General features: G+C 44.7%; 1 protein-coding gene across 4 annotated transcripts in view; it reads right to left on the bottom strand.

Moving 5' to 3' along the window:
- Window positions 1–19,746, bottom strand: part of LOC138677428 (chloride channel protein ClC-Kb-like) — a 31,103-nt gene extending 11,357 nt beyond the window's left edge. For all 4 annotated transcript variants that reach the window (XM_069767542.1, XM_069767543.1, XM_069767544.1 and 1 more), the window contains exons 1-11: window positions 19,536–19,746; window positions 12,314–12,442; window positions 11,603–11,731; window positions 10,801–10,940; window positions 10,638–10,715; window positions 10,337–10,415; window positions 10,063–10,188; window positions 9,894–9,978; window positions 9,435–9,536; window positions 7,978–8,065; window positions 7,720–7,902 (exon numbers count right to left, since the gene is read on the bottom strand). In XM_069767542.1, the coding sequence (XP_069623643.1) occupies window positions 7,720–7,902; window positions 7,978–8,065; window positions 9,435–9,536; window positions 9,894–9,978; window positions 10,063–10,188; window positions 10,337–10,415; window positions 10,638–10,715; window positions 10,801–10,940; window positions 11,603–11,731; window positions 12,314–12,442; window positions 19,536–19,740 (1,344 nt within the window). In that variant the 5' untranslated portion in view covers window positions 19,741–19,746. The remainder of the gene's footprint in view (window positions 1–7,719; window positions 7,903–7,977; window positions 8,066–9,434; window positions 9,537–9,893; window positions 9,979–10,062; window positions 10,189–10,336; window positions 10,416–10,637; window positions 10,716–10,800; window positions 10,941–11,602; window positions 11,732–12,313; window positions 12,443–19,535) is intronic.
- Window positions 19,747–22,166: the final 2,420 nt, after the last annotated feature.

The following is a 22,166-nucleotide window of genomic DNA, read 5'->3' as shown; positions in this document are numbered from 1 at the left end:
AAACAAACTGGGAACCTCTGTCCAAGACGATGTTCTCCGGAATGCCATGCAAATGAACCACATGCTGGAAAAACAATGGCACCAAATCAGAGGAGGAAGGCAATTTAGACAAAGGTACCAAATGGACCATCTTAGAAAAGCAATCACAAACCACCCAAATGACCGACATCTTTTGAGAGACGGGGAGATCCGAAATAAAATCCATAGAAATATGCGTCCAGGGCCTCTTCAGGACCGGCAAGGGCAAAAGCAACCCACTGGCACGAGAACAGCAGGGCTTAGCCCGAGCACAAGTCCCACAGGACTGCACAAAAGAACGCACATCCCGTGACAAAGAAGGCCACCAAAAGGATCTAGCCACCAAATCTCTGGTACCAAAGATTCCAGGATGACCAGCCAACACCGAACAATGAACCTCAGAGATAACTCTACTAGTCCATCTATCAGGGACAAACAGTTTCTCCGCTGGGCAACGGTCAGGTCTATCAGCCTGAAACTTCTGCAGCACCCGCCACAAATCAGGGGAGATGGCAGACAAAATTACCCCCTCTTTGAGAATACCCGCCGGCTCAGGAACACCCGGAGAGTCAGGCACAAAATTCCTTGATATGGCATCAGCCTTCACATTCTTAGAGCCCGGAAGGTACGAAACCACAAAATCAAAACGGGAGAAAAACAGTGACCATCGAGCCTGTCTAGGATTCAACCGTTTGGCAGACTCGAGATAAGTTAGATTCTTGTGATCCGTCAAGACCACCACGCGATGCTTGGCTCCTTCAAGCCAATGTCGCCACTCCTCGAATGCCCACTTCATGGCCAACAACTCTCGATTGCCAACATCATAATTGCGCTCAGCAGGCGAGAATTTTCTAGAAAAAAAGGCACATGGTTTCATCACCGAGCCATCAGAACTTCTTTGAGACTCAAAAACAGCCCCTGCTCCAATCACAGAAGCATCAACCTCGACCTGAAACAGAAGCGAAACATCTGGCTGGCATAACACAGGGGCAGAAGAAAAACGACACTTCAACTCCTGAAAAGCCTCTACAGCCGCAGAAGACCAATTGACCACATCAGCACCTATCTCGGTCAAATCAGTCAACGGTTTAGCAACACTAGAAAAATTAGCAATTAAGCGGCGGTAAAAATTAGCAAAGCCCAGGAACTTCTGCAGGCTCTTCACAGATGTCGGCTGAGTCCAATCATAAATGGCCTGAACTTTAACAGGGTCCATCTCGATAGTAGAAGGGGAAAAAATGAAACCCAAAAATGAAACCTTCTGAACTCCAAAGAGACACTTTGACCCCTTCACAAACAAGGAATTTGCACGAAGGACCTGGAACACCATTCTGACCTGCTTCACATGAGACTCCCAATCATCCGAAAAGACCAAAATATCATCCACATATACAATCATGAATCTATCCAGGTACTTTCGGAAGATGTCATGCATAAAGGACTGAAACACAGATGGAGCATTAGAAAGCCCGAATGGCATAACCAGGTACTCAAAATGGCCCTCGGGCGTATTAAATGCTGTTTTCCATTCGTCACCCTGTTAATTCGCACAAGATTATACGCCCCTCGAAGATCTATCTTGGTGAACCAACTAGCCCCCTTAATCCGAGCAAACAAATCAGACAGCAGCGGCAAAGGGTACTGAAATTTGACCGTGATCTTATTAAGAAGGCGGTAATCAATACAAGGTCTCAAAGAACCATCCTTCTTGGCCACAAAAAAGAACCCTGCTCCCAACGGTGATGACGACGGGCGAATATGACCTTTCTCCAAGGATTCCTTTACATAACTCCGCATAGCGGCGTGCTCTGGTACAGATAAATTAAACAGTCGGCCCTTAGGAAACTTACTACCAGGAATCAAATCAATAGCACAATCGCAGTCCCTATGAGGAGGTAGGGCACTGGACTTGGGCTCATCAAACACATCCTGGTAATCTGACAAAAACTCAGGGACTTCAGAAGGAGTGGAAGGCGAAATTGACAGCAATGGAACATCACCATGTACCCCCTGACAACCCCAGCCGGACACAGACATAGATTTCCAATCCAATACTGGATTATGGACCTGTAGCCATGGCAACCCCAAAACTACCACATCATGCAGATTATGCAACACCAAAAAGCGAATATCCTCCTGATGTGCAGGAGCCATGCACATGGTCAATTGAGTCCAGTACTGAGGCTTATTCTTGGCCAAAGGCGTAGCATCAATTCCTCTCAATGGAATAGGATACTGCAAGGGCTCCAAGAAAAAACCACAGCGCCTGGCAAACTCCAAGTCCATCAAATTCAGGGCAGCGCCTGAATCCACAAATGCCATAACAGAATAGGATGACAAAGAGCAAATCAGAGTAACGGACAAAAGAAATTTAGACTGTACCGTACCAATGGTGGCAGACCTAGCGAACCGCTTAGTGCGCGTAGGACAATCGGAGATAGCATGAGTGGAATCACCACAGTAAAAACACAGCCCATTCCGACGTCTGTGTTCTTGCCGTTCAGCTCTGGTCAAAGTCCTATCACATTGCATAGGCTCAGGCCTATGCTCAGATAATACCGCCAAATGGTGCACAGCTTTGCGTTCACGCAAGCGCCGATCGATCTGAATGGCCAAGGACATAGAGTCATTCAGACCAGCAGGCGTGGGAAATCCCACCATGACATCCTTAAGGGCTTCAGAAAGACCCTTTCTGAAAATTGCCGCCAGGGCACACTCATTCCACTGAGTCAGCACAGACCATTTTCTAAACTTCTGACAATACACCTCCGCTTCATCCTGACCCTGACACAAAGCCAGCAAGATTTTCTCTGCCTGATCCATTGAATTCGGTTCATCATAAAGCAATCCAAGCGCCAGAAAAAACGCATCTACATCACGCAATGCAGGATCTCCTGGCGCAAGGGAAAATGCCCAGTCTTGCGGGTCACCACGCAACAAAGAAATAATGATTTTTACTTGTTGAACAGGGTCACCAAAGGAGCGAGGTTTCAAAGCTAGAAACAGTTTACAATTATTTTTGAAATTCAAGAACTTAGATCTATTCCCAGAAAACAAATCAGGAATTGGAATTCTAGGCTCTAAAATCGGATTCTGAACCACAAAATCTTTAATGTTTTGTACCCTTGCAGTGAGATTATCCACACAAGAGGACAGACCTTGAATGTCCATATCTACACCTGTGTCCTGAACCACCCAGAGGTTAAGGGGAAAAGAAAGACAAAACACACTGCATAGAAAAAAAAATGGTCTCAGAACTTCTCTTATCCCTCTATTGAGATGCATTAATACTTTGGGCCAGCTGTACTGTTATGGACCTGGTGGTTAGGAGCACCCGGAACGACCTGATGGGTAAACTGACACAGGACAAGCTCTGGGAAGTGGGAGCTCTGCTGACCGCAACCCCTAATCCTATCACACAACTAGAAATAGCCGTGGAGCGTTCCTGACTCTCCCTAGACGCCTCTTCACAGCCTAAGAGTTAACTAGCCCTAGAGAAGAAAATAAAGCCTACCTTGCCTCAGAGAAATTCCCCAAAGGAAAAGGCAGCCCCCCACATATATTGACTGTGAGTAAAAATGAAAGTCACAAACACAGAAATGAAACAGGTTTCAGCAAAGGGAAGCCAGACTAACTAAACAGACCGAGGATAGGAAAGGTATCTTTGCGGTCAGCACAAAAAACTACAAAAAGACCACGCAGAGTATGCAAAAAGACCTCCGCACCGACTCACGGTGCGGAGGTGCCACTCTGCATCCCAGAGCTTCCAGCTAGCAAGGCAAAATCATGATACCAAGCTGGACAAGGAAATAATGAACAAATAATAACTAGCAGGGACTTATCTTCTGCTGGAGAAGACAGGTCACCAGAAAGATCCAAGAGCGAACTGAACCAGTACAAGAACATTGACAGCTGGCATGGAGTAACGATCAGAGTGGAGTTAAATAGAGCAGCCAGCTTAAGACAAAACTAGGTCACCTGTGGAAGGAACCTCAGAACCAGCAGCTCCACTCACAGCCACCAGAGGGAGTCCATGGACAGAACTCGCCGAAGTACCGTTCATGACCACAGGAGGGAGTTCGATAACAGAATTCACAGCACTTAATATCCAGATATATCACACACATAATATATACAGAATACTCAGATATATTACACTCATGATATATAGAGAATACCCTGATATATCACACACATAATATATACAGAATACACCGATGTATCAGATGTTCGACCACACTTAGAATACTGTGCACAGTTCTGGTCTCCGGTGTATAAGAAAGACATAGCTGAACTTTAGCGGGTGCAGAGAAGAGCGACCAAGGTTATTAGAGGACTGGGGGATCTGCAATACCAAGATAGGTTATTACACTTGGGGCTATTTAGTTTGGAAAAACGAAGACTAAGGGGTGATCTTATTTTAATGTATAAATATATGAGGGGACAGTACAAAGACCTTTCTGATGATCTTTTTAATCATAGACCTGAAACAGGGACAAGGGGGCATCCTCTACGTCTGGAGGAAAAAAGGTTTAAGCATAATAACAGACGCAGATTCTTTACTGTAAGAGCAGTGAGACTATGGAACTCTCTGCCGTATGACGTTGTAATGAGTGATTCATTACTTAAATTTAAGAGGGGACTGGATACATTTCTGGAAAAGTATAATGTTACAGGGTATATACACTAGATTCCTTGATAGGGCGTTGATCCAGGGAACTAGTCTGATTGCCGTATGTGGAGTCGGGAAGGAATTTTTTCCCCCAATGTGGAGCTTACTCTTTGTCACATGGGTTTTTTTTGCCTTCCTCTGGATCAACATGTTAGGGCATGTTAGGTTAGGCTATGGGTTGAACTAGATGGACTTAAAGTCTTCCTTCAACCTTAATAACTATGTAACTATGTAACTATGTAACATACAATATATACAAAATACCCAGATATATCACACACAGACATGATATATACAGAATACCCAGATATATCACACTCATAATATATCAAGAATATCCACATATATCACACACATAATGTCTACAGAATACCCCGATCCGATATATCACACACATGATATATACAGAATATCCAGATATATCACGCACTTAATATATACAGAATACCCAGATATGTCACACACATGAAATATGCAGAATACCCCAATATATCATGCATACAATATATACAGAATACCCCGATATATGACACACATAATATATACCGATTATCCAGATATGTCAGACACGATATATACAGAATATCCAGATATATCACACACATAATATATACAGAATACCCAGATATATCACACATATAATAAATACAGAATACCCAGATATGTCACACACGATATATATATACAGAATACACACAAATATCACACACAAGATATATACAGAATACCCAGATATATCAAACACAATATATACAGAATACCCAAATATGTCACACACATAATATATACAGAATACCCAGATCTATCACACATAATATATATATTATACCCAGATATATCACACACATAATATATACAGAATATCCAGATATATCACACATAATATACGGTATACAGAATACACACAAATATCACACACAAGATATACTGTATACAGAATACCCAGATATATCACACATAATATATATATAGAATACCCAGATATGTCACACACATGATAAATACAGAATACCCAAATATATCACACGCATAATATATACACGGAATACCCAGATATATCACAAACATGATATACTGTATACAGAACAACCCAATATATAACACACATAATATATACAAAATACCCAGATATATCACACACATAATAAATACAGAATACCCAGATATATCACACACATAATATATACAGAACAGCCCAATATATCACACACCTAATACAGTAAATACAGAATACCAAGATATCACACACATGATATATATAGAATACCAAGATATATCATACACATAATATATAAAGAATATCCACATATATCACACACATAATATATGAAAAGTACCCTGATATATCACACACATAATATATACAGAATACCCAGATATATCACACACATAATTTATACAGAATATCCAAAAATATAACGCACATAATATATACAGAATACCCCAATATATCACACACATAATATATAGTGAATATCCAGATATATCACACACATAATAAATACAGAATACCCAGATATATCACACACACATCATATGTATACAGAATACCCAGATATATCACACACATAATGTTACTTAATATCCAGATATATCACACACATAATATATACAGAATACTCAGATATCACACTCATGATATATAGAGAATACCCTGATATATCACACATAATATATGCAGAATATCCAGATATATCACACACATAATATATACAGAATACCCAGATATATCACACACATAATATATACCGAATATCCAGATATATCACGCACTTAATATATACAGAATACCCAGATATATCACACACATAATATATACCGAATACCCAGATATATCACACACATAATATATACAGAATACCCAGATATATGACACACATGATATATACAGAATACCCAGATATATCACACACATAATATATACAAAATACCTAGATATATCACACACATGAAATATGCAGAATACCCCAATATATCATGCATACAATATGTACAGAATACACAGATATATCACACACATAATATATACAGAATATCCAGATATATCACACACGATATATATACAGAATACCCAGATATATCACACACATAATATATACAGAATTCCCAGATCTATCACACACACATAATATATATAGAATACCCAGATATGCCACACACAAGATATATGCGGAATAACCAGATATATCACACACATGAAATATACAGAATACCCCAATATATCACACATATATACAGAATACCCCTATATATCACACACATAATAAATACAGAATACCCTGATATAGAACACACATAATATATACAGAATACCCAGATATATCACACATGATATATACAGAATACCCAGATATATCACACACATAATATATACAGAATACACAAATATATCACACACATAATATATACAGAATACCCTGATATAGAACACACATAATATATACAGAATACCCAGATATATCACACATGATATATACAGAATACTCCGATATATCACACACATAATATATACAGAATACCCAGATATATCACACACATAATATATACAGAATACACAGATATATCACACACATAATATATACAGAATACACAGATATATCACACACATAATATATACCGAATATCCAGATATATCACACACATAATATATACAGAATACACAGATATATCACACACATAATATATACAGAATACACAGATATATCACACACATAATATATATACAGAATACCAGATATACCACACACATAATATATACAGAATATCCAGATATATCACACACATAATATATACCGAATACCCCGATATGTCACACTCATAATATATACCGAATACCCAGCTCTCAGGATCATCCCAATGGCCTCCGTTAATCCTGATGTAACCATACAATCAGCAATGGCCAGCGCCCAGAACCGGGAAGATCATTGCTGGTAATTGTCTGGACTAATAGGATAAGATCTGTGCTCAGTGTTTCTTCCCCTAGAACTCAGAGCAGGACGGATGAAATGTATCAGCCAAGCTCTACTTACTTTAAGAACGATGAAGATGGCAAGCTTCTCTATCGAGGACAGCTGCGGGTGCGTCCACTGTAGCCAGCTGTTATCATAGGTGGGGTTGGGAGGCTGGCGGGACTCATTCAGGAGCAGGGACTTTTCCTCCACGCCCCAGGTGATATTGTTGAAGAAGGTCTCCAGATGTTCTTTCATGGTCAGCTGTGTAGAGGAAGCGAATTTAGCAGGTGGCCAGGCATCGCTCACATGTTATGTGGAGTCACCCGTTACACTCACCCGTGTTCCACCCATGTACTGGCCAAATCCATGCGGGAAGGTGATGCTGGCCAACACCAGGGCAACAAACATGGCATAGACGATCTTACTGCAACACAAAGGGAGAAACGGTTATATTACTCCAGTCTGATAGTGGTGGAGGAAGATGAAGGCCAGGGAAAGTTCTATTTCTTCTTCTCAACCATATGGAAGACCATGTTACTGCTTTGATTGTGTAGCATCTGAAGATGCCTCATGGTCATGACTAAAGATATAGATTGAGACCCACAATGTACAGACTGCGGAGAACCTTCTGCCACATCTGATGGAGAAAATACTCAAAAAATACAAGACTATCCAAATGACGTGAAATTGTCATCTTTCAAATCCTTGTCCCGCCTGGACCCGACATGGCCGTCCACATAGGATAAAGCCACTGAATGGTTAATTCCCTGGTGATGGATCGTTACTGATCGTTACAACAATTATTCGTCCTGGCCATACACATTGAGTGACAGCGGGTGATGAACTAAATGATCTTTCAATGAAGGATCTGAACGATTGTTCAGGGAGGAGAGCTCTTATGTTGACCATTCTTATGACCGTCTCGACGAACGATCGCTTTGGTTGACGTCGTTGATTTTCCTCACCTATTGTCTACTGTTGATGGACTGGACCGATTGTGGAATCTTACAGCTGCCCCCATTCAGGTGTCTGAACCAGTGATGGCAACCTAACAACCCAGTTATGACCATGTTTGGATCCCACCAGTAGATATGAGCAAATAGTTCAATGTTCGATTCGGATTACATTCACTGAATTTGCAATATTTGCCAATTAATTAATCTAATATTCGCTGAACATTACCAAATGTCATTAAGGTCAGTGGGAGGCAAAAACAAATGCAATGTAAAACACCTTAGAAGGGCCCCAAATGCCGCCAAAACACATGAAATGAGGGACAGACACCAGGAAAGTGTCCTCAATTCACCCACAGTATAGATTGCAGCATGGAACTGCAGCAGTCAGCCAGGCATGAGGTATCGGGGTCTGGGACGGCATTTACAGCTTTCCAATGAACGTCATAGTAAGATGAGGTGGTTAAGGGATTGGTGTAGACCTCCTGTGCTGGGAGCCCTGATACCACATGCAACACCTCTACCTGCTTCCATGCTGAGCCGCACTCAGGTGGCACAAATATCAGTTTTGTAGATTACCATTGTCAGAAAAATTTAAGGATACTACCACTGGTAGTTGAGTCCAAGGGCGTGGAGGTCTGACGGTCTCGGAGGCCTCCTGCTACAGGCAACACGCATGAAGGAGACCCAACCAGGAGTGTTCACATTTACAAAAATTACTGGCAGACACCAACAAAGTGGCATCAATTTCCCCACAGTAGAAATAGTATAAAAGGGACCAACTGGTCTTCCACTACACCCAATCAATGGAGCCAGGGTGTTGGATAGAGCAACACTTACTTGTTCCTCAGGAACTTTCCTATCCGTTCATTAGTATTGATGAAAACCAGTGTGACGCGGTGGATATACAGGTAGACGCAGCAGACACAACCGCAGACCACCCTGCAACAAAAGCAACACAAGGTGAGGGTACTGTTCATCGAGCATAGGACGCTCGCACTGCACAGACAGATGGCGATGTGGCTGAGATTTGTAGTACGTTTCAGGCTGCCCGGTCCCTGGTGACTCAGTAACTGAGGATTTCTGGTCCCTTTTTGGTTATTTTCCGCTATTGGACATTATTTAGTGCTGTTAAACAGACAGCTGGATTCAGCAGTCATCAAGGCTCCACTAAAGCGCCACATTGCTGTAATGATGATCAGGAGGGCGGCATGTCCACCAAATCCACCATCCCGCTTCACAGAGGAGAACATGTCCCACCCAGCCCCCAACAGTGGATGTGCCCCTACATATACTCACCCAAGGATAGCATAAGACAAATACTCTGGGAGATCGAAGGGAAACTCAACCCGCCAATTGGTACTAAAGAGGATGGCGACCGTCTCTACAGAAGAGGTGGGAAAGAAGAATGTCATTATCACCAGTGTTTATCTAGTAGACCCCCAGTCTGCCGATCTGCAGAACTCACCGTTCTCGCTATTAGTCACTGCCAAGAGCCGGAACATCAGAGCTGCACAGGTTGCCGCAAAAAAGCCGCGCCAGTAATTCCGCACTGCAAAATGTGTCGCTGTTGCCTCTATGCTGAAGAGCACACCTGGAGAAGAGACGTTAACACAACCGTGTACAGATCATTGGGTCTCTACTCAAGCTGCTCATATACACAGGGGCGGACCGGCATCTGGACCCCACCGCCAAGACACAGACATGAAACTTCAGACGTCATTGTTATTATAGCCACTGACCTCCTACAGGAGCCACGAAGCAGCACGAGACTCCCACCGCAGCCCCGGCAATCAGCAGCTCATACTTACGACTTGGGTTCTGAAGCAAAAATTAATCAGATTATAAGAGTCCATGAACCCAAAAAGTACCAAGAGATGATGCGTGTCAGCCCCCATCATTGTGACCATGGAGACCTCCGCCGCTGAAAAGTTTGGGAATAGCGATTGCAGAAAGGAAGCGGCCATGTCTGCTCTGACTCCGTACCCCCGGCTGTAATACACCACCACACACAACAGGACGTCATCACGCAGGAATCCTCACCTCTTTGGCTCCGACAAGTTTGACCATCAGTCTTCCTAGAAGGGTGGCGAGTATAGTGGCCATGTGCACGAAGGGGCCCTGCGGAGAGATGGACACAAAGTGCTGTCATGTCTGCACGTCTCCACCATCCCTGCCCAGACTCAGCATTTATTGCCGCACATACCACTTTGCCTAGAAATATGGTGCTGCCGGCAGCCAGTGTGCACGTGACTCCAATCAACTTGGCAATAAATGTTCGAAAAGTAAAGAATTCTGCAAGGACAACTCCACGCAAGGTGACCTTAATTTCCGGGATTCCAGATCCTGCACAACAAGACGGCCAAGATTTATTGTATGGCTGCCACTGTGTGACCCAACATGGGGAGGCACTTCATCACTCCTCCCCACCCTGAAAGTTAGACAGTGGCACAAGTACTGCGGCACCAGAAGTGCTTAAGTGTCCGACATGATACAATACTGCCATCATGGCCCCACTGTGCCCAACACAGACAGTATGATGCCTATTGAGGTCCCTCACAGTCTCCATAACACCTGCTGCACATGGTACTATGCCCCACACATGCAAGAAACCCGCACAGCCCTCTAAATTCCCAAAACACAGTATAATACCCCCCACAAAGCATAATGCCCCCACACAGTATGATGCCCCCACAGTCCCCCCCATGGTGGCCCTCACACAATAATCCCATTTGCCTGTTCCTCAGTAACGGAGCTTCTCTTTGCTATCCAGTCACATTACGTGAGAATGTCACATGACCTTGAGGTCCCAGCAGGTCCTGCAGTATCTAAATGGTGGAGCAGTGAATTGTCAGCTTCCTGCTCCATCATCCTGCCTGGTACAGATACAGTTAAAGCCAAGACATACCCTCGACCTCCCGGGACAGCGGGATACCTCTCCAAATTCAGGACTGACTAACTGCATCTGGGAGTTATGGCTTCATGTTTTCTTAGATGTGACCACTTACCTGCAGCTTGTGGAGCAATATATTTGGCAACTCCGGCAGATACAGCCATGAGGAGAATGTGGTACAGCACCCAGGAGAAGTACTGTAGGTATCTGTACTGGTCAAGGGCATCATACACCCACAGGTTGACTGCGGAGATATAAGGGTCCATGTTAGATCCAGGGGGCTGTAATATCTCTCACGTTACATTGTGACCTATATATAAATATCTGGTAGAAGGTCCGAATATCTAGTGGGCGTTTCAGAACGCCAGCCATAAACCGGCCTCTCCATAAACACTTTCATTGAGGAGATAAGCAGCCCCCGGACACTTCTATTCGTGCTATGTCTCCACGCTAAGAGAGTGGGATCCTCATTTCCTGTGACATTTATTGATGGGGGAAACTGGAGACCCCAACCGATCAGTACACATTAATCTAATGGCTGGACAGAGAACACAGCCTCTTCAGGGCCAGTATGGGGACTTGCTTCAGCATGCATATCATTGTCATGGGGGTCTCTATGGCATGGTGGCCAGAGCATTTATTGGGCACAGAACGTACAACGAGGGACAGGAGATACAAGACTCCAGAGTATCGGGCACTGTATGACTAGTGGTGGGGGGTCCTGATTGACAACCAGTCCAGATGAGTCAGTATTGCTCTTGTCCGGTAGTCGGGTCATTGTATGGTCATGGTTGTGGCTGTGAACATCGGGTGCAGTATTACCCACCTCTTTGTAACTTGGCAATAGTCACATCCAGTCCAAAGCTGATTGTTGCCATACAGATCCCCAGTAAAAACAGGAAAATCCAATCTTCTCCGAATCGCTGCAGTGCCCTCCGCAGGACCTTACCCACAGCTAAAATGCAAAAGTCATTGGATGATTGACGACAGAATAATGGTCACTAATCTATTACAACAATACAAAGTGCAGAATAATGGTAGAAGAGCTAAATGTGATCCTGATGATGTACAAACCACAAAGTGACATACACCAGAGATCCAAAAAGAAGAAAGGAAAGAGCTACTGTAGGTTGAAGAAAGGCAGGCGGCAAGCAGGCAGGAAGAAGGTGTAGGGGGCCAGCCCCTGCCAAGAACTGAATTACACTGTGACTTTGAGAGACAAAGCTCCCCTCTGATGATTTGTGTGCACTTCTACTACTAGTCCTTTCTATCCTGCAGTTTGCTGTGTGTTGGTTTGAACAAGAAGCAGAAAGTGTCTATTCAGGAGGTGGAGAAGGAACCTTGTGCCTGTGAGAGACACGCAGGACAATAATTGTGTACTGACAACGAGAGACTGGAAAATGAACTAACAGTTTCAAGGGAGAAGATATTGTAGGATCGATCAACAGGACCGTGTCAGCATGAAGAGTCGCATTGCATAGCTGTTCTCCACCTGCAACCTGAGAGAGTAAACAATGCTGTGGTACCAGTAATACCTCAACATTGAAAGTGAGATCGAGACTTCCCCAGACCCAAAAAAAGACGGATCCATTAACCTGGGAATAGCTCAACACAATAAACTCGGCTCCACTACATCAGGAACAAGCACAGCTACTAGACTTTCTCCTAAGCTCTACAGAACTGTGAGCATGACACCGATGTCCAACTGTGTTAGGGTGTAGAGCTGGCTTCTTTAGTTAGGGCACTTTAGCAGTTTGGCCTGTATATCGGAAGCCAGGTAGGAAGTTAGAAGAGAGTAGTTTGTAGAAATGCAAGAGAGCAGCAGGAGAAAGGAAGGGTGGCACAAGGAAGGCAGAAAGAAGACAGGAGAAAAGCAGAATAGCAGGAGAAAGGCAGGAGGACAGCAGAAGAGCAGATGGAAGCAAGTGAAAAGCAGGAGAACAGCAGGAGGGAGGCAGGAGAGAAGCAGGAGAAAGGCAGGAGGAGAAAGACATGAGAGCAGCAGGAAAAATTGAGGCAGAAGGACGGCAGAAGGGAGGCAGGAGAAAGGCAGAAGGGAGGCAGGTGAAATTATTATTATTGTACATTTTTTATAGCGCCAGTTATTCCATGGCGCTTTACATGTGAAAAGGGGGCAAGTATAGACAAATACAATAAACATGAGCCAAAACAAGTCTCTAACAGGTACAGGAGGAGAGAGGAACTTGCCCGCGAGGGCTCACAGTCTGCAGGGGATGGGTGAGGATACACTAGGAGAGGGTAGAGCTGGTCATGCGGAGGTTCAGTAGGTTGAGGATCGCTGCAGGTTGTAGGCTTGTCGGAAGAGGTGGGTCTTCAGGTCCCTTTTGAAGGTTTCCGTGGTAGGCGAGAGTCTGATGTGTTGGGGTAGAGAGTTCGACCAGAGTATGGGGCAAGCACGGGAGAAGTCTTGTATGCGGTTGTGGGAAGAGATGAGGGGAGTAGAGAAGGAGATCATGTGAGGATCGGAGGTTGCGTGTAGGTAAGCACTGGGCAACCATATCACAGATGTATGGAGGAGACAGGTTTGTGGATGGCTTTGGATGTCAGTGTGAGGGTTTTGAACTGGAGTCTCTGGGTGATAGGAAGTGAGTGAAGGACTTTGCATAGGGGAGAGGCCGGGGAATAGCGGGGGGACAGGGAGATGCCAGGTGAAATGCAGGAGAACAGTAGAAGGAAGGCAGGTGCAAGGTCGGAGGAAGGCAGAAGGGTGGCAGGAGAAATACAGAACAGGAGAATGACATAAGGGCAGCAGGAGAGCATCAGGAGGAGGGCAGAAGAGAGGCAGGAGAAAGGTAGAAGGGAGGCAGGAGAAAGACCGGGCAGCAGAACAAAGACAGAAGGACAGCAGGACAAAGGCAGAAGGACGGCAGGAGAATGGCAGGATGAAGGCATGAGAACAGCAGGAAAAAAAGACAGGAGAAAGGCAGGAGAACACGAGAAAGGTAGACAAAAAGAAGGAGAAAGGCAGGAGGATGACAAGAAAAAAGGAATCCACCACATTCTCAATGGTGAAAGGTGCAATGTTTTTATTCTTATTGTGCAAGAATACACATGGAGCGTGTCATAACATTGCTAAATAATGAGAAAAGTAAAACAGAATGGCTGTGTTGTACAATATATTGCAACCTTTCACCATTGAGAGGGTGTTGTTGTTTTTTCTTTGTTTGTACACCATCTGATAAATCAGCACCTCCAACTATCCTCGAGTGCAGACCAATACTCTGTGCCTGAGGACAGAAGAACGGCAGGAGGATAGAAGGACAGCAGGAGGAAGGAAGAACGACTGGAGGATAGAAGGAAGACAGGAGGATAGAAGAACAGCAGGAGAATAGAAGAACGGCAGGAGGATAGAAGAACGACTGGAGGATAGAAGAACGACTGGAGGATAGAAGGAAGACAGGAAGATAGAAGGAAGACAGGAGGATAGAAGGACGGTAGGAGGATGGAAAAACGACAGGAGGATAGAAAGAAGACAGGAGCATAGAAGGAAGACAGAAGGATGGCAGGAAGGCAGGAGGATGGAAGAACCGCAGAAGGATAGAAGGAAGACAGGAGGATAGAAGGAGGAAGGAAGAACGGCTGGAGGATGGAAGAACAGCAGGAGGATAAAAAGAGAACAGGCGGATGGCAGCAAGACAGGAGGATAGAATAATGGCAAGAGGATGGAAGAATGGCAGGAGGATGGCAGCAAGACAGGAGGATGGCAGCAAGGCAGCAGGATGTAAGAAAGGCAGGAGGATGGAAAACCAGCAGGAGGATGGAAGAACAGCTATAAGATGGAAGACCGGCTAGAGGATGGAAGAACAGCAGTGAGATAGAAGGAAGACAGGAGGATGGAAGAGTAGCAGGATGGAAGAACAGCAGTAGGATGGAAAAATAGCAGGAGGATGGAAGAATGGTTGGAGGATGGAAGAACGGCAGGAGAATGGAAGAACGGCAGAAGAATGGAAGAACGGCAGGAGGATGGAAGAACAACAGGAGGATGGAAGAGTGGCAGAGGATAGAAGGAAGACATGAGGATAGAAGAACGGCAGAGGATAGAAGAATGGCTGGAGGATGGAAGAACGGCTGGAGGATGGAAGAACGACAGGAGGATAGAAGAATGGTTGGAGGATGGAAGAATGGCTGGAGGACGAAAGAACGACAGAAGGATGGAAGAACAGCTGGAGGATGGCAGGAAGAGAGAAGGACGGCATTAAGACAGGATGGAAGTAAGACAGGAGGATGGAAGGAAGACAGGAGGATGGCAGTATGAGGAAGGCAGGACGATGGAAGGAAGATGGCAAGAGGTCAGTAAGTGTATGTGAGGAGGACAGAGAGGGAATGGCAGGCAGTATCTGTAGTGTCAGTTCTGCTTGGGAAGGACTTCATGTGTTACAGAATCTTAGAGAACTTCCCATCGTCTTCTCTTTCTTCTGCTTCCAAGTCCATGTGCAGGTGAGGTTGGATCATGGCAGAGAACCATGCGGACCTCCTCGAGTTCCTTTTCTCCTTCAGAAGGTCATGTTCCTTCATGTAGGACTCTTCTGACTATTCTGGCCTGTAGATGAGGCACTTTGTTTCCAGTGGTTACTTGAGGTCCAGAGCGGACAAGTGTCCTAGATTTTTTCAAATCTCCTGTTTTATCTCACCGTATCCTTGGCCTAACATTTACGTTTCTGGTCTTTGGCCCTGACTGTGACTTCACGGGAGCTTTACCAGGATCTGGGGCTGGAAATAGTCATAATAAAGCCATCTCCTACCCCATAAATTCACCGCAGACTGCACTGCAAAGGCAGCTCCAGAAGAGGCTACTCCACAGCTCTCACAAAAAAAAACAGCTCCTCAGGTGACTTCTGCACTGATTTACAGCTTTTACAGTAAAGAACCAACTCCCAAGGTAATTACTCAGCATAATTACAGCTCTTATAGTAAAAATGCAGCTTGAGGGAACTATTCCACTGATTCACGGCTATTTGAAAAAAGAATCAATTCGAAAGGTGACAGATTCACAGCTCGGACAGTAAAGAACAAGCCCATGAGGTGACTTCTCCCCAGCTTTACTGCTCCTACAGCTCCTAGAGATCATCAATTACCAGATTCTCTGCTCTTACAGTAAAGATGCCTGGCCACAACTGGAACCCATTATTTCTCCAGCAGGAGGGTTTATTCTTGTCTCTTGAGATGTTCTTTGGAGCAGTCACTGCAGGAACTGTGAAGAACTTTTTATAGTAAGTGCAGTAACTCTGAAATAGTGATCTCCGGAGCTGATTGTTTATTGTGAGTCATCACCTGTGGAGCTGGTTCTTTACTGTAGGAGAACTGGATCTGTGGAGTCGTCACCTGTGGAGCTGGTTGATTACTGTAAGAGCAGTGGATCTGTGGAGTCGTCACCTGTGGAGCTGGTTCTTTACTGTAAGAGCAGTGGATCTGTGGAGTCGTCACCTGTGGAGCTGGTTCTTTACTGTAAGAGAATTGGATCTGTGGAGTCGTCACCTGTGGAGCTGGTTCTTTACTTAAGAGCAGTGGATCTGTGGAGTCGTCACCTGTGGAGCTGGTTCTTTACTGTTAGAGCAGTGGATCTGTGAAGTTGTCACCTCGGCTGTGATTGGCGATATACATTGCTGTGTGATCGCAGATACATATAACTGTGTAATCTGTGTATTGTACTGATATTACAATGACGGACCCCCATGTGGATATTACAATGACAGACCCCCATGTGGACATTACAATGACGGACCCCCATGTGGATATTACAATGACGGACCCCCATGTGGATATTACAATGACGGACCCCCATGCTGACATTACAATGACGGACCCCCATGTGGACATTACAATGACGGACCCCCATGTGGATATTACAATAACGGACCCCCATGCTGACATTACAATGACGGACCCCCATGCGGACATTACAATGACGGACCCCCATGTGGACATTACAATGACGGACCCCCATGTGGACATTACAATGACGGACCCCCATGTGGACATTACAATGACGGACCCCCATGCGGACATTACAATGACGGACCCCCATGCGCATATTACAATGACAGACCCCCATGTGGACATTACAATGACGGACCCCCATGTGGACATTACAATGACGGACCCCCATGTGGATATTACAATGACGGACCCCCATGTGGACATTACAATGACGGACCCCCATGTGGATATTACAATGACGGACCCCCATGTGGATATTACAATGACGGACCCCCATGTGGACATTACAGTGACGGACCCCCATGTGGACATTACAATGACGGACCCCCATGTGGACATTACAATGACGGACCCCCATGTGGATATTACAGTGACGGACCCCCATGTGTATATTACAATGACGGACCCCCATGTGTATATTACAATGACGGACCCCATGTGGATATTACAATGACGGACCCCCATGTGGACATTACAATGACGGACCCCCATGTGGATATTACAATGACGGACCCCCATGTGGACATTACAATGACGGACCCCCATGTGGATATTACAGTGACGGACCCCCATGTGTATATTACAATGACGGACCCCCATGTGGATATTACAATGACGGACCCCCATGTGGATATTACAATGACGGACCCCATGTGGATATTACAATCACAGACCCCCATGTGGACATTACAATGACGGACCCCCATGTGGATATTACAATGACGGACCCCCATGTGGACATTATAATGACGGACCCCCATGTGGACATTATAATGACGGACCCCCATGTGGATATTACAATGACGGACCCCCATGTGGATATTACAATGACGGACCCCCATGTGGATATTACAATGACTGCCCCCATGTGGATATTACAATGACGGACCCCCATGTGGACATTATAATGACGGACCCCCATGTGGATATTACAATGACGGACCCCCATGTGGATATTACAATGACGGACCCCCATGTGGATATTACAGTGACGGACCCCCATGTGGATATTACAATGACTGCCCCCATGCGCACATTACAATGACGGACCCCCATGTGGACATTATAATGACGGACCCCCATGTGGATATTACAATGACGGACCCCCATGTGGATATTACAATGACGGACCCCCATGTGGATATTACAGTGACGGACCCCCATGTGGATATTACAATGACTGCCCCCATGCGCATATTACAATGACGGACCCCATGCGCACATTACAATGACGGACCCCCATGTGGACATTATAATGACGGACCCCCATGTGGATATTACAATGACGGACCCCCATGTGGATATTACAATGACGGACCCCCATGTGGATATTACAGTGACGGACCCCCATGTGGATATTACAATGACTGCCCCCATGCGCATATTACAATGACGGACCCCATGCGCACATTACAATGACGGACCCCCATGTGGATATTACAATGATGGACCCCCATGTGGATATTACAATGATGGACCCCCATGTGGACATTACAATGACGGACCCCCATGTGGACATTACAATGACGGACCCCCATGTGGATATTACAATGACGGACCCCCATGTGGATATTACAATGACGGACCCCCATGTGGACATTACAGTGACGGACCCCCATGTGTATATTACAATGACGGACCCCCATGTGGACATTACAATGACGGACCCCCATGTGGACATTACAATGACGGACCCCCCATGTGGATAATGACGGACCCCCATGCGCACATTACAGTGACGGACCCCCATGTGGATATTACAATGATGGACCCCCATGTGTATATTACAATGACGGACCCCCATGTGGATATTACAATGACGGACCCCCATGTGGATATTACAGTGACGGACCCCCATGCGCATATTACAATGACGGACCCCCATGTGGACATTATAATGACGGACCCCCATGTGGATATTACAATGACGGACCCCCATGTGCATATTACAATGACGGACCCCCATGCGCATATTACAATGACGGACCCCCGTGTGGATATTACAATGACGGACCCCCATGTGGACATTACAATGACGGACCCCATGCGCACATTACAATGACGGCCCCCCATTGATGGCTGTGACTCACGTCTCATACACGTGCGGACCCTCCTGCCGATGATGATGAGGGCGCTCTGGTTCCCCTTCTCCTTCGGCATGTAGGAGTAGGCCTCGCTCTCCGTCATCTCGCTCTCGGCTTTACTGTCCGCTCTCCGGCCCTTGGTCTCGGGAAGCTCCAGTGTCACCAGCTTCTCCTCCCGGTCACTGTGCTCCTGGTCCTTCACCTGAGCCATGGTGTCTGCTCTGAGCCTCATCCTCACACACCTGTGTATATACCTGAGGGAGGCCACACCTGCCGCCCTGCCCTCCGAGCCAGGAACCAGACACCTTGTGTCAACACACAACAGGGCATGTTTGTGATGTCCCCTGCATCTAGAGGATCTGCGGAGATAAGGGGCCCAGGTACAGCTCCTGAGACCACCAACACCAGACCCCTCACATATGGTGTCAAGAGAAGGTGTAACACTGCGACCAGTCTGGGTCACATTCATTACTTTACATATTCAGCAGCGAATATCACGGAATAGTGGATCGTAATTAGAGGGAACATCAGAAGGCAGGTGGGCGAGTCGGTGGTCCGCAGAGAAGGGCAGAAATATTATAGGAAAAGTCTCAACAGAAGATATTGCCCGCCATAGTGTATGTATGTATCTGTGTATGCATGTGAGTGTATGTCAGTGTGTATCTGTGTATGCATGTGAGTGTATGTCAGTGTGTATCTGTATGTATGTGAGTGTATGTCAGTGTGTATCTGTGTATGTGAGTGTATGTCAGTGTATATCTGTGTATGTATGTGAGTGTATGTCAGTGTGTATCTGTGTATGTATGTGAGTGTATGTCAGTGTGTATCTGTATATGTATGTGAGTGTATGTCAGTGTGTATCTGTATGTATGTGAGTGTATGTCAGTGTGTATCTGTGTATGTGAGTGTATGTCAGTGTGTATCTGTGTATGTATGTGAGTGTATGTCAGTGTGTATCTGTGTATGTATGTGAGTGTATGTCAGAGTGTATCTGTATGTATGTGAGTGTATGTCAGTGTGTATCTGTGTATGTGAGTGTATGTCAGTGTGTATCTGTGTATGTATGTGAGTGTATGTCAGCGTGTATCTGTGTATGTATGTGAGTGTATGTCAGTGTGTATCTGTGTATGTATGTGAGTGTATGTCAGTGTGTATCTGTGTATGTATGTGAGTGTATGTCAGTGTGTATCTGTATGTATGTGAGTGTATGTCAGTGTGTATCTGTGTATGTATGTGAGTGTATGTCAGTGTGTATCTGTATGTATGTGAGTGTATGTCAGTGTGTATCTGTGTATGTATGTGAGTGTATGTCAGTGTGTATCTGTGTATGTATGTGAGTGTATGTCAGTGTGTATCTGTATGTATGTGAGTGTATGTCAGTGTGTATCTGTGTATGTGAGTGTATGTCAGTGTGTATCTGTGTATGTATGTGAGTGTATGTCAGTGTGTATCTGTGTATGCATGTGAGTGTATGTCAGAGTGTATCTGTATGTATGTGAGTGTATGTCAGTGTGTATCTGTGTATGTGAGTGTATGTCAGTGTGTATCTGTGTATGTATGTGAGTGTATGTCAGTGTGTATCTGTGTATGTATGTGAGTGTATGTCAGTGTGTATCTGTATGTATGTGAGTGTATGTCAGTGTGTATCTGTGTATGTATGTGAGTGTATGTCAGTGTGTATCTGTATGTATGTGAGTGTATGTCAGTGTGTATCTGTGTATGTATGTGAGTGTATGTCAGTGTGTATCTGTATGTATGTGAGTGTATGTCAGTGTGTTTCTGTGTATGTATGTGAGTGTATGTCAGTGTGTATCTGTGTATGCATGTGAGTGTATGTCAGAGTGTATCTGTATGTATGTGAGTGTATGTCAGTGTGTATCTGTGTATGTGAGTGTATGTCAGTGTGTATCTGTGTATGTATGTGAGTGTATGTCAGTGTGTATCTGTGTATGTATGTGAGTGTATGTCAGTGTGTATCTGTATGTATGTGAGTGTATGTCAGTGTGTATCTGTGTATGTATGTGAGTGTATGTCAGTGTGTATCTGTATGTATGTGAGTGTATGTCAGTGTGTATCTGTGTATGTATGTGAGTGTATGTCAGTGTGTATCTGTGTTTGTATGTGAGTGTATGTCAGTGTGTATCTGTATGTATGTGAGTGTATGTATGTATCTGTGTATGTATGTGAGTGTATGTCAGCGTGTATCTGTGTATGTATGTGAGTGTATGTCAGTGTGTATCTGTGTATGTATGTGAGTGTATGTCAGTGTGTATCTGTGTATGTATGTGAGTGTATGTCAGTGTGTATCTGTATGTATGTGAGTGTATGTCAGTGTGTATCTGTGTATGTATGTGAGTGTATGTCAGTGTGTATCTGTATGTATGTGAGTGTATGTCAGTGTGTATCTGTGTATGTATGTGAGTGTATGTCAGTGTGTATCTGTGTATGTATGTGAGTGTATGTCAGTATGTATCTGTATGTATGTGAGTGTATGTCAGTGTGTATCTGTGTATGTGAGTGTATGTCAGTGTGTATCTGTGTATGTATGTGAGTGTATGTCAGTGTGTATCTGTGTATGCATGTGAGTGTATGTCAGAGTGTATCTATATGTATGTGAGTGTATGTCAGTGTGTATCT

This window comes from Ranitomeya imitator, chromosome 4 (assembly GCF_032444005.1).
Source record: "Ranitomeya imitator isolate aRanImi1 chromosome 4, aRanImi1.pri, whole genome shotgun sequence".
Lineage (NCBI taxonomy): Eukaryota > Metazoa > Chordata > Amphibia > Anura > Dendrobatidae > Ranitomeya > Ranitomeya imitator.
The sequence above is the reverse complement of the archived record's forward strand: the minus strand, read 5'-3'. Positions and strand labels throughout refer to the sequence as shown.